Below are 13,040 nucleotides of genomic sequence, written 5' to 3'. Positions count from 1 at the left end.
CACTTGATCATATTTGAGAGTTATAACCATTGTATTCGATGTTTAATCAACTCAACATTTGTGAAATTTGTAGTTGAATTTGTGTACAATCATGCATAACAAAATATTTATACTAATGCAATTTTTGGTTAAGGAATCATATAACTATCAGAATGTTTGTTAGCAGCTGAGTACATTAGAGGATCCCCTTTTAAGTTGTCTTCGAGAGAATCTCTTTTTGGTTGTTTCCGACAAAATCTCTTATCGGTTGTTTTACAAATGACTCAGTTCACTTGAGAGAATTCATCAACTCACAAATTTTCTCTTCCACTTTTTATATAAATTTTCTGACACTCATGTCACTCATACAGACTTATACCCGCATTTATCTTCTTTATCTATATACATATCTTTCATCTACATCTTTTCTCTTCATCTTCTTCATTCACATTCTTTTTCATTGTTTCCTTTCTTCACATTCATTTTCTTAATCCACCGTATTTTTTTTCATTTATATTTTTATTTTATTAAAAATGGACATTGTATTTCTTTATTAAATTATTGTCATTAACATCGAATAAACCGACACAAATTAACTTAATATTAAAAATAAATTTTGTTTTAACATTAACTAAGTCAAAACCAAATTAAATAAATTTTGAAATAAAAACATATTAACGTCGACTTAACAACTATTAAATTATTTAAATTGAAAAATTAATAACAAATTAGTGTCTACTATGTCAACACTAATGAATTTGTCTACTGCACCAAGAACCAAGACTATATACGATTTTAAAAACTGAATCAAATTAGATTGACTAGTTGTTTGGGGAATCGATAATGTTATTAGTTTAGACTAATCGGAAAAAAAAATCGTGTATTTAGTTGGACAAAAACTTAATTTGAACCGTCTTTTAGATTATTTCCTTTTAAAGTTATAATCTAAATCTTTTAAAATAAAAACAAAGGCTTATTGATGAGATTTTCTGTATACTTTAATCGTTTTGACTTAAGATACGTCATTCACTAAAGAGTAAAATTCTATTAATTTTAAATGCGACTAATTAAGTTTTATTCTATTTGGCGGGCAACACTATTATTTAATCCTTTAAACTAATTTTTTTTTTATATTGTAACATATACAATATGATTAATTTATGTTTTACTTTGTTAGTTAGTATTATAATTCATTTATGTATTTGATTTATTTTAGTTTTTATATTTGTTTTTTACTTAAATGAGTTTTAATATTCGTTAAAGAGAGTTAATGTTGCCCTTTTGTTCAATTGGCATAAAATCGTTCGGAAAGTGATCACGTGTTAGCATAATAAAGTGTTTAATTAGTAATTTTGTTCTCAAATCTTGGTTTAAGATTCATTCTTGTCCTTGTAATTTTTTCTAATCTCAATTGATTAGATAGAGATAATGTGACCTCTTCCATGAAGTCAGTATTAACATCGTTGAAAGAGATCTGTGTGAATTCAAACCCTGCTTTCTCTTTCCAATCCCTTCTTCTTCGGTGGCCATCTATCGAGATGGTCTCCTTTAGATCCAATATCACATATCCAAGATCTTCATATGTCTATTATATCATTGGAGATAAACAAAAGTGATAAGGAAATAACAACACAACACAACATCCAAGAATACCAAAATAGGTTGCAGAAATATAATTCTCCAAAATTTGTAAAAATATATGAGGAGAAGCAACAATAGAAAATGACATTAATAGTCACAAAAGATAACACCAATATTTTTAGCGTGGAAAACTTTCTTGATGCGAGAAGTAAAAATTTCACATACACAAGCTAGTCAATTAAGATGTACTAATATCAAACATGGGTACAAGAGAGTCAAATCAAAAGCAGGAACAAGTGCGTACAATCAACCAATATATCAAAGCAACAATGCTCTCTACTTTGAAGAATAAAGAAATAGAAACCTAAGATAGAGCACCACTTTTCGAGACTAATTTCTCTAACCACATACCTCGAATTGATAATGGTCAAAATAAGAAACCATATACCGTAAACCTGCCGTCAAAATTTTAGCCAATCCAATGGTGAACGAAGTGAGAATCACAATTTATTGAGGTGACTTGGTGAATATGTCAAGAATTTTTCTCTCTCTTTTCTTTCTCCAAAAGACTATGAAAATAACACTCTCTTGGACCTAAAAAACTCCTAACCCCTCTCCACTTAAATTAAGTGGATTTGACTAGGTTGGACTTTTTAGACACATAGTTTGAACTTTTTAGACACATAGTTTGGAGTCCAACCCAACAACATGAACTCAATTGTGACTTTTGGGTTCGATCTTAGAATTCGTGGAGGACAACACTGATAGAAAAGATACCTCATTGTCTCAGTGTAAAAAATATAAGTACTCAATTAAGTCAGAAGAAAAATATATAGACTAAATTACTAATTTTATTCAACCTTTCAAATAATGTTAACACCAAACTAAAAAAGAAAAAAAGAAGAAGACCACACTAACTCTATTTATTAAGACTCAATCGAATAAAAAACAAATATAAGATAAAAAAAATAATAAAAACCTAAATATAAAGAACAAATTATCAATTAAGTCTTATATCAACTATTATATAAGATATTATATAAGATAGTATTTGGTGTCATACTTAGTCACATTTTCAATAAACTCTTCCTCCTAACAAGTCAAACAATGAACTCCTCTCCTCTTAACAAGTCAAACGAATCTTATAAACCAATTCGCATTTTTTTTAAGCAACAACCGATTCATATATTAATTGTAAACTAATTTTTTAATATTAAAGTGGTTCTTTTATATATTTATACACGAGATTAGTAAAATAAATATACTAAATATTATAACAACATTTTTAAGGCAACATTGGAACATCCTATTTTAACCCATTCCCAATAATTTTATATTAAAGTAAGATGTTCCATAAATTACTTCTGTAGATAGTATTTTAGTAACTATTGAAATTTAACAAATTTATAATTAATTATATTATATATCCCGGCATTTTATTTCTGATTAAAAGTAGCTATCTTCACAAATAGAATATGCAATTCTATATTTCTATACTTCAGTCTTTTTTTTATTAACCACTAAATTTTATTGTTAGCATAGTTCTAATTTTCAAAACTTGAGTAAGCTATAATAAACCACCCCTTTTAAGGTGTTCATAAAGTTGTTAAGAAAGAAACTCCCGCTCCTTCTACTCTAAATTTGTTTTCGGGGAATACATTAAAAAAACACAAATGGACCCACTCAAATTCTATTCTTTAGATTTTGATTAGGTTTGACTCTTCAATTTTTTCAACATATAAAAGTTAATAGGTTTATAAAATATGTTTTAAAAATGTTGGTATATTTTATATATTTAACGTCTTAAACTTTTATGTCTTCATAAATATTTTTTAAAGTTAAATATGAAAAAAATTATGTTTCATCCTAAATTATGTTATAAATTATCCTGTCCCTTGTTTTTATGAAAATCATTTATTTGTAATATGAAAAATATTTTATATGTAATTTGTTGGAAAAGATTTTTTAGATCACTTTTACATTAATTAGGTATGAAATAATTTATAATTTAATTTAATAATAAAATAACTTTTTATAATAATTTGAGGATAAAAAAATTATTTAACTCAAACTTTTGACATCTAGTGCATATTTTAGACATCCACAACATGTTTTGAATGAATTTTGTTACATGAGAATTATATTGGTAGTATTGGAATATAATTATGAGTTTAAGTTATTAATAAATAAAAAGCAAAAAATTAAACATTATATAAAAATAAATTCATAAATTCATTATTTTAAGATATATAAATTGCAAACGGTGTTGATTCTATGGATTATATATTATTGTTATTGCAACTAAGTAGTGTGAGTGTTGTTGAAAGACCCATGAAATGTGCGGCATGAAAAGATTATGGGACCTCCGTATGTGGAGTACAATTTTGTGAAGAAACAAAAATGGAAAACAAAGAGGTCCACTTACATGCTATAATGTTTTTCATGTGGGAGATTTCGTAACCAAATCCCACCAAACTTCGACCGGAATTTAAATATTTATGGTTAAAAAGATGTATAGAATCTCGTCGAATAATTTTGATTTTCTCCTATCCGAGTCAAATATAATTTTAAAATATTAACTTTAAAATAATTTTACGCTTTAAAATATTTATTAGTCTGATCTTTATAATTTCAGAAATTTCATTACACTATTTTATCGTTGCTAAAAGGTTAATTATGTTTTTAATTCTTAATTTTTAATAAATTTAAAATTTATTTTTATTCAAAATTTTAATATATATTGATTTTCAAACTTTAAAAATATATAAATATAATCATATATAATCATTTACAATAATTGATCTAGATCATTAATTATGTGGACGTTAAAATAATATATTTAAAATTTATATATTTTATCACTTCACTAATACAATAAAAATATATTGATAATTTAATATAATAATAACAATAAAAAAATCATATATTTCTAATAATTTTGTTTTATACTTTTAAATTATTGAATCCATCTTTCAGTTATATTTTTTTTAATGTAAATAATTATGTTTTGTGTAATAAATTTAAAATTTTCCAGTAGATTTTTATATTTCACTTAGTAATTATAAAATCTCAACTAAAGAACAACAAAGATAATTTACTAAATAAATTCACTCAACAAATTTTATTTTACTCACCTAATGAACTCTATTATAAATTATATCTTTTGATTAAACTATACAAACTCTAATTGATTTAAACATTGGTGTATATAATGTGTTTAGGTATATATAGATTTTATATGACATATTTTATTGAATTGGTAGATGATATATTGGATTTGATTGTTTAATTCGCATATTTATGACGCTTAGGCCTACTTAGTTTGTGAATTGTGTGTATTAAGACATCTTAGTTTTCGTGAGTGTCTAAATTATGTAAGTTAGCACCTTAAGTAATAAAAAAAACGAGAGAGAGTACATTGCATATTCAAATGCAAGCATATATCCAGATATTAGATGTTTTAAATTTATCTTGATCTATAAAACAAAGTTTGAAGACCTGCGATGGTTAAAATAGATTAAATATTAATTTTTGGTAGAATATATTTAATATAAGTATTTTCACATAGTATTTGTAGATATTCATTATTAAATATCCTTTTGTCATTTAGATCCATATGTTAATATATGGTTGATGGGATGAATGAAAAGTTAGAAAATTGAATTTGTTCAAATTTTGAAATTGCTTAAAAATGTATGATAAGTGCTTTAGAGAGTCTTATTCAAGTGGTTCCTATTGACATTGAAGCGAGGAATCACCATTTGAACAATATCAAACCTAACCTAATTAAGGGTACCACTTTTAGATTTAGAAAGAAAACAACCACACGATTGATACACATATCATAATGAAATTATCCAAAATATATAATTTCTGTTGTTAATAATTCATTTTTAAATATCATATGCAATTCCCATTATCTCAAAAATCATATGCAAAAATATACAATCTGTTATAATGTACACACAATGTCACAATCAAATTCTTCACACTTCAAAACAATCATTTTTTATTTTATTTAAAAGATAATGTTAACTATCCTTACTTAAAAATAACGTGTTTATAAGCAAAATCTTTCTTCGACACTTTCATAAATATGACAGAACTCCAAGTAAATCACCAACTATCAATCCTACACCAACCAATATCTCCCTTTTACCAAACACCCAAAGAGAAAATGACAATAAAACAAAAATCTTTAGTATGGATTCAACAACAACTTACCAAGATCACAGTTTTTATAGTCTACTTTGTTCTTCATCTCCTTCTTTCCTCAACATTGTAATGTGGTAATACCACGTAGTCTTAATTATTCTCTAAGTTTAGATAAAATTAAGAGAATATAAGTTCTAGGAAAATAGAGTTATGAAAGAAATGAGATCCCAACAAAAGTGCTTTAATTATGAATTTTCTATTATTTATTTACTTAAAACTTATCTGAAAATAAAACTCAGATATTATCAAACCTAAGTTAATAAAAAAAATGTAATTTTGTTAACCAATTTTTGTATTAATTAGATTCTAAATATCAATTAAATTTGAATAAATCACATTACTCAAATTATCTATTAGAGATAATAAGAGTCAACAAACCTTTAAAAATAGATTATTTTTAAATTATTTTCAAATAACGGAAGAAAAGAAAATGAAATGAAAGATGTTAACTGGTGACAAAGAATGTAAATTTAAAAGCCAAAAATATAATACATTTTTAACATGTAATCTACTTTTCTATTACAGCGTACAGTCCTCGTTGCATCGTGTGTTTGCATTTTTTTAATTTTTAAAAAATTTAAGTTAAGATAAGTAATAAATATATAATTAATTTTTAAAATAGTTATTAAATGTAAAATTTAAAAATAAGATATGTAAAAAAAAGTTTTTAAAATAATAATCTAAGATATAAAAGGTTTTCAAAATAATAATTAAAAATAAATTATTTATAAAATAATTAAAAGTAAATTAATATTATGAAATATGGATATAAAAGACAAAATTTTATTATATATCGTTATAGATTCATATGAAAAGGTGAGTCTTGACACCGTACTTAAAAGAAAACATATTAGAATTTAAAATAATTTTAATTCTGAGACAATTTGATTGTAGATTATAATTATTTATAATTTGTAAAATGACAATTACGTAAAATTATTGGAGAAACAACTGATCTCCATCATAAAGATATAATATTTATTGAAAAATAAATAACAGAGATATTCTTTATGTACTTAAACCCTTAAATAAAAATAATAATCTATTATGTAATGTATATTAAAAAAATAAAATTGGAAAGGGCGTCCGGGGCTTGCGGTATCCGTCCTTGGATCATTTTATAGTATGCAATATTAAATAATTATAATTTTTATGCCAAAAGAATTCTCTCAAATATAATTCGAAAAATAATTTGTTTATAGAAGTAACAATTTTGTTTTACATAATAGTTTATACTTGAATGAAAATATAACAAAATATTCATCGGATATAATAATTTGTTAGATAATACATTTTTTTTGCTTTTTTGTTGTCCATTTATCTTACAATTGTAGCTAATTAATTATAATTATACGAATACCATATCACATACGTGTGATCAAATAATAAGACCGTGTGATTAAAGTGAATCGAGTATTATTAACTAAAATACTCATTTAAATGTAAATATTCAATGAGAATATTTAATTTCTTTAATGATATCATTGTTTTAACTTCTGTCAACTTTTAGAATCGCGGGATGCCATATAATACATTTTTCTTTTCCTCAAATGCCATCAACAAATTTACTGGCATAAGATAGTTATAACTTAATACTCTCAACTATTTAAATCTTTAATATAAAGCTATTCTGTAACTTAATAAAGAAAATATATTCTTTTAATCATCTTAGCGCGTCTAGATACAACGAATTAATTCTGCAATTAAAATTTTCTATTTTCTAGTCATTAAATTATACGCCTTCTAATTAAATACTACAACAAGAAAAACATATAAGGTAGAAAAGCGTCAGTATAGAATTTAATAAAAACATATACAATTATTTTATATTTTTATATAATTAGCTCAACTCACCAATGCTGTCATACATAATCGTGTAAAATAACTTATTTTAAATATTATATTAAAAAAATTGAAAAGTCATATATCCATATCAAATAATAAACTTTGATATAAATTGTAGCAGACGTGTCTTTAATTGTTATAATAATTGACTTTTAATAATATTTATACTTTTTGATTTTTATAGAAAAGGACACGCGTAGACGAATGTATTTTGATTGGGTGTACACACGTTTTTATATATTTTAATGATAAAGTTTCGTATTTTTAGTTTTAAATTAGTAAGTGATTAATAATAAGGTAGAGAGTAATATTATTATTATTTAAAAATAGAAATAAAGAAAAAGAAAAACATTAGACGTACCTCACGATCTGAAAGTGGGGGATTTTGGGTCCTCCTAGCCTACCCCACCACCATCTCCATCTACGCCATAAAACTCAAACTCTTCTCTTCTCCTTTTTTTTATCGTCACGCCGTTTTCCATTACTCTCTTTCTCAACAAAACACACTCACACACCAACCACTCCCACTCTCCAAATTCAATTCTCCGTTCCCTCCCAATTTCCCAAACCCTAGCTCCATGGATTCCCGCGACTCCTCCCCACGCTCCCGCGACCCCGACGCCGACAACCACCACCACCACCACTCCTTCGACGAGCCCCCGCCCTCCCTCCATTCCAAGGTCAAGCTCATGTGCAGCTACGGCGGCCGAATCCAGCCTCGCCCCCACGACAACCACCTCACCTACGTCGCCGGCGACACCAAGATCCTCGCCGTAGACCGCCACATCAAGCTCCCCGCCCTCCTCACCAGACTCTCCTCCCTCGCCAACGCCCCCGCCGATGCCACCTTCTTCAAGTACCAGCTCCCCGGCGAGGACCTCGACGCTCTCATCTCCGTCACCAACGATGAAGACCTCCACCACATGATGCTCGAGTACGATCGCCTCTCCCGCACCTCGCCTAGACCCGCACGCCTCCGCCTCTTTCTGTTCTCGCTCCACAACAACGGCAACGGCAACATCAATTTCGCACTCACCGATTCCAAACCCGAGCGCCAGTGGTTCGTCGACGCTCTCAACTCCGTTCAGGTGCCGCTTGTCGAAGGTTCTCCGCCGCCGCCTACGGCAGCGCCAAATCCAGATTTTCTCTTTGGATTAGATAAGCCGCCGTCGGCTTCCAATACGCCGGCGAAGAATCCTACGCCGGAAACGGAATGCATCTCCGAGGACCGTCCAGCGGTTAGAGATCCCGAAACCGAAACGGAACGCGCGCCCGAGTCAGAGATTCGGAGGTTGCAGATTGGTAACAATAATGAACAGCAACTCCTGCAACAGAAGATGAAAATAGAGGAAGATAATAACGGTGGGGTTCACGGGGTTAACGGCGCGGAAGGTTTCTCTCAAAAGAACACGGAGAATGTGACGCCGTTAGTTACGCAAGGGCAAATGCAGGCGCAAGGATTTCATTCTGGAACGGTGTCGTTTTTGCAGGAGAGGAATAATGTGGGTTATTCGCTGGCGGTTCCTACGACCGGGAGTGAGATTTATCTCATTCAGACGCCTTCTGGAATCTTCCAAGCGGTTCGGCCCGTGACTGGACCGGTGGGGCAACCGGTTTATCTGGTTCCGGCGCCTAGTTCGGTTGGTGTGGCGGCGGAGCGTGGATATTCTGCTGGACAGGGAGCAGCGCGGTGGTGATTGGTGGATCTTAGCGGAGAGAGAGAAGGGGTTTAAAGGTGGTTTGATTTGTTGTTTGTGGCATAATGAGCGGTGGTTATGGTTTTTCAATTTTTTTTTTAGTTGTTTTGAAGATTGAATATTGAATATTGTTTTGGAATTTGGAAATTGTTTCCTGTGCATAGGTGCGTTATAGTTGAAGGATTTGAGGAATTGTTTTTTGAGAGTGTAACTACTTTCAATTCAGTATATTGCTTTTGGTGTCATAAGTAATTGATTGACTAATTGTCTCTCTTATTCCAGCACTCTTCTCTCTGTGTTTCATCCCTTCCTCCATGTTTGTCGCTCATTCTTTACTGTAAATATTTTATATTCTCTGCATAGTTTGTTTAATGTTTATTACTAAAAATTATATTTTCTATAAAAGGTGGAATGTTTGGTTGGTAGGAGAAAGGGGATTATTTCGATCAAATAATACTTTTTTTTTATTTGTAAGTCTTTTTTATAATTATTATTTATATTAAACATAATTCGTTTCATATTTATTATTTTAGATATAATAAAAAATAAATAAAAAAGGCAGTTCCTTCATAATTAAATTAGTAAAAAGTAATTGTTATATTATACCTATTTATATTATAAGGAAATTCTTTTTATGATTGCTTTTCTAATTATATATTAGATATGTTACTCATTTTATGTGAATATTAATTTTTTTATATTATTTAAGAAAAACTATCTAATCATTAACAATAAAGAATTCTTTTAATCGTCCTTTTATTTTAATTTATTTTCCAATATAATTTTTATTATACTAACTTCATAATGTTTAATTTTTAATTATATTATTTACTTTTTATGGTATACAAAGATACACTTGTACTTTAAGCGTATGTATTAGATAAATAGCGGAAAAAGTCTAGGTTTGAAAAGTTATTTTAAGACCTACATCTTTCCTCTCTTTGGAGGTCTTGATGGACTTGATGGACGTACATGGAAAGAAAAAAGATGAAAAAAAGAAGAAAAAGAAAATAAAAAAGCAAAAATGTATTTTGTTGTTTGTTACCTGCCTAATGAATTTATTCTTTATCGATATTTTCAATAAATATCAATTAACATTTCATTAACTAACTATTTTTTAATCATTTATATAATCCTTAATTAAGAAAAATAAGATAATCTCCTTAAATTAACAATTAAAAGCAATTAATTAGAAAAGTATCCCATATTCATAAGAGATTTACTTGTTTATGTATGAATCGCTCGTTTAAATAGTATATTGGTTGATAGATAATATATAGAATATTCTTGCATAATTATTTATGTGGTAAACTATTTTAAAATAATCACTTAAAAAATTAAGAAAATATTATAATTATAACATCTTGTTACACAAATACTAATCATATAAATATTAAAATAATATTAATATTATACTTTTAAAGTTTTTAAAAATAAATTTTCCTCCTCATGGAATTATAATATATACATATTTATATGTTTATCCTTCTTCTCAACCTCACTACTACTAGTAATTTCTTGGAGTAATATCACCTAATATTGTGTGTAATACAGTTTAAAAAAAAATAATTACTTAAGCACACAACAAATGATATGTTAGAGTTTTAAAATTCGACACATATAGATATATTAAATCATATACTTAAAATTTCATAATTTATAAATATTTTCAAATCTCAATATATTCAATCTCACGAATATGCATTCCACAAATTCATTAATCATATATAATTTTATAAATTCATTAATACAAATTAAGTGTCAAACTCTCAATACATATGTCTACCTCTTATACGAATGTCATGCAGTGAGAAGTGGATATGTAAGTTATTTCGTATTCGCATGCAATGATTTGAGCGGATGCGCGAAAGGAAAATTATCTTTAAATAATTTTTTTTTAACAAATTTAACAAAGTTTCTAAAAATAGGATTAAAGTACATTAAATTTTTATTTTTTAATTAAAATAAAGCAATAAAATAATATTTTTTTACCTAAATAAGAAAGTTTGTCAAAACTTTCTTAAAAAAACTTTGTCAACCTATAATAGCTCATGTGGGAAAATAGATTTATGTGATGAGATGAAATTACAATCTTATGTTGTGTTCGTTTGAGGTAGAGTGACAAAGCAAAGATGAATTGTAAAATTAATTCTGTGTTCGCTTGGTAAGTTTTAAGAGAAAAGCATAGGGGTGATCAACGGGATGGAGCAGGATTGCAATCTCCCCACTTATACGCTGATTTGAGTGGATTCACCAGCTTAATGACAATTTTACCCCATCCATGGTGTAAGAGAGCTGAACGTGCTTAAACAAGGGATTCAATCCCATATCATGGAATAGATCTGTTGCTTGGTTAAAGTTGAGAGGATTCGATCCACATACTTAGTTTCTAAACACTGTTTTTTTTTTACTAATACAAATATCAAAATATACTACTTATTTAATTAATGACAAAATGATAATCTCATCTATACTTCTATTAAAACATATTTTTTAATAAATCACATCAATCAAATCTTTCACAAATTTTCACAAAAGTTACTTCTAAATTTACTTACAATCACTTCTAAATCCCTTAAAAAAAATAACACATAATTCACTCTTAAATCCACTTAAACCTATCCACTCACTCTCTCTCAAATACCCTCCCTCAAGTGAACACAATGTTAGTATGGAAGAGAAGGTTTGAAGGTAGAAACTATATATTTAATATATTATCCCTACATGCAACATTTTTTTCAGGGCAAATGGTTGAGGTTTTCTGTGAAGACAAAATAATGGGAGATGAGATTTTGCAATATCATATAATGGAGACAATAATAATAATAATAATAATACATAATATTACTATTAATAATAATAACAACAATTAATAAATATTATTATTAAACCAAATAATATTTAATATCTAAATATTTAACATTTATTTTTTATCAAATACATTGTATTATTTATTTACTTTAATATAATTTCTTCTTTCAAAACTATTATGAAAACATTGTTTAAAAATCAATCTTTACCAATCCAAAAATTATTTATATTAATTTTACTCACAAACTTCACCCTTAAATTCACTTACATTCACCATTAAATCCCTTAAAAGAAACAACAAAATTTTACCTTCAAATTTACCAAAATTCATCAATTCAATCTCCCCAAATTCTTCCTCTTAGAATAACACAACTCTAAAAATATTTTTATCTATCATAGTATATTCGCATCTATCTTAGTATATTTACTAAGTTGTCACCTCATTCATAATAGAACACAATTCATTCGTATGAAAGGTAAATCCCAATATTTTAAATACAATTTATTTTCGCATTGTAAATTAAGTCATAAGAAATTTTTTGACTCTCACTATTTAATATTTTCCTGTATATGAGTCAAATATAAATGGAATCAAAATATGTCATTTAGAATTTCAAATTTAATACAAAACTAGACATTTCAACAATATTCGGTCCCTAAAAATAACTATCTTTAGAATTCATGAAATTCATACATAAATATAAGTAATCATTATTGTATTTACATTTACGTTTAATGTTTCAGATTCAATCAATTAAAGCGACATTGTTTTTAGCTTGAATAAAAATTGCTCTATTTGAGATAAAACTTATTTGTTTGAGCAAAAATCTACCTAAGACCAAGGTTGAATTTATGCTTTATTATCACTTGAGCAAAAACCATTGGTTTGAACGAAAATAGTATCAAGAAAAA

The 13,040-nt window shown here is 27.6% G+C and overlaps 1 protein-coding gene across 1 annotated transcript; it reads left to right on the top strand.

Annotated features, from left to right (window-relative positions):
- The first annotated feature begins 7,963 nt into the window (after positions 1 to 7,963).
- On the top strand, positions 7,964 to 9,601 carry LOC114193722 (uncharacterized). Its single transcript, XM_028083626.2, has one exon. The coding sequence runs from the start codon at positions 8,199 to 8,201 to the stop codon at positions 9,315 to 9,317; it is 1,119 nt and encodes a 372-aa protein (XP_027939427.2). The 5' UTR covers positions 7,964 to 8,198; the 3' UTR covers positions 9,318 to 9,601.
- The last annotated feature ends 3,439 nt before the right edge of the window (positions 9,602 to 13,040 follow it).

This window comes from Vigna unguiculata, chromosome 8, assembly GCF_037176805.1.
Source record: "Vigna unguiculata cultivar grain cowpea cultivar isolate G323 ecotype 2 chromosome 8, ASM3717680v1, whole genome shotgun sequence".
Classification (NCBI taxonomy): Eukaryota; Viridiplantae; Streptophyta; class Magnoliopsida; order Fabales; family Fabaceae; genus Vigna; species Vigna unguiculata.
This window is presented reverse-complemented; position numbering and strand designations above follow the sequence as displayed.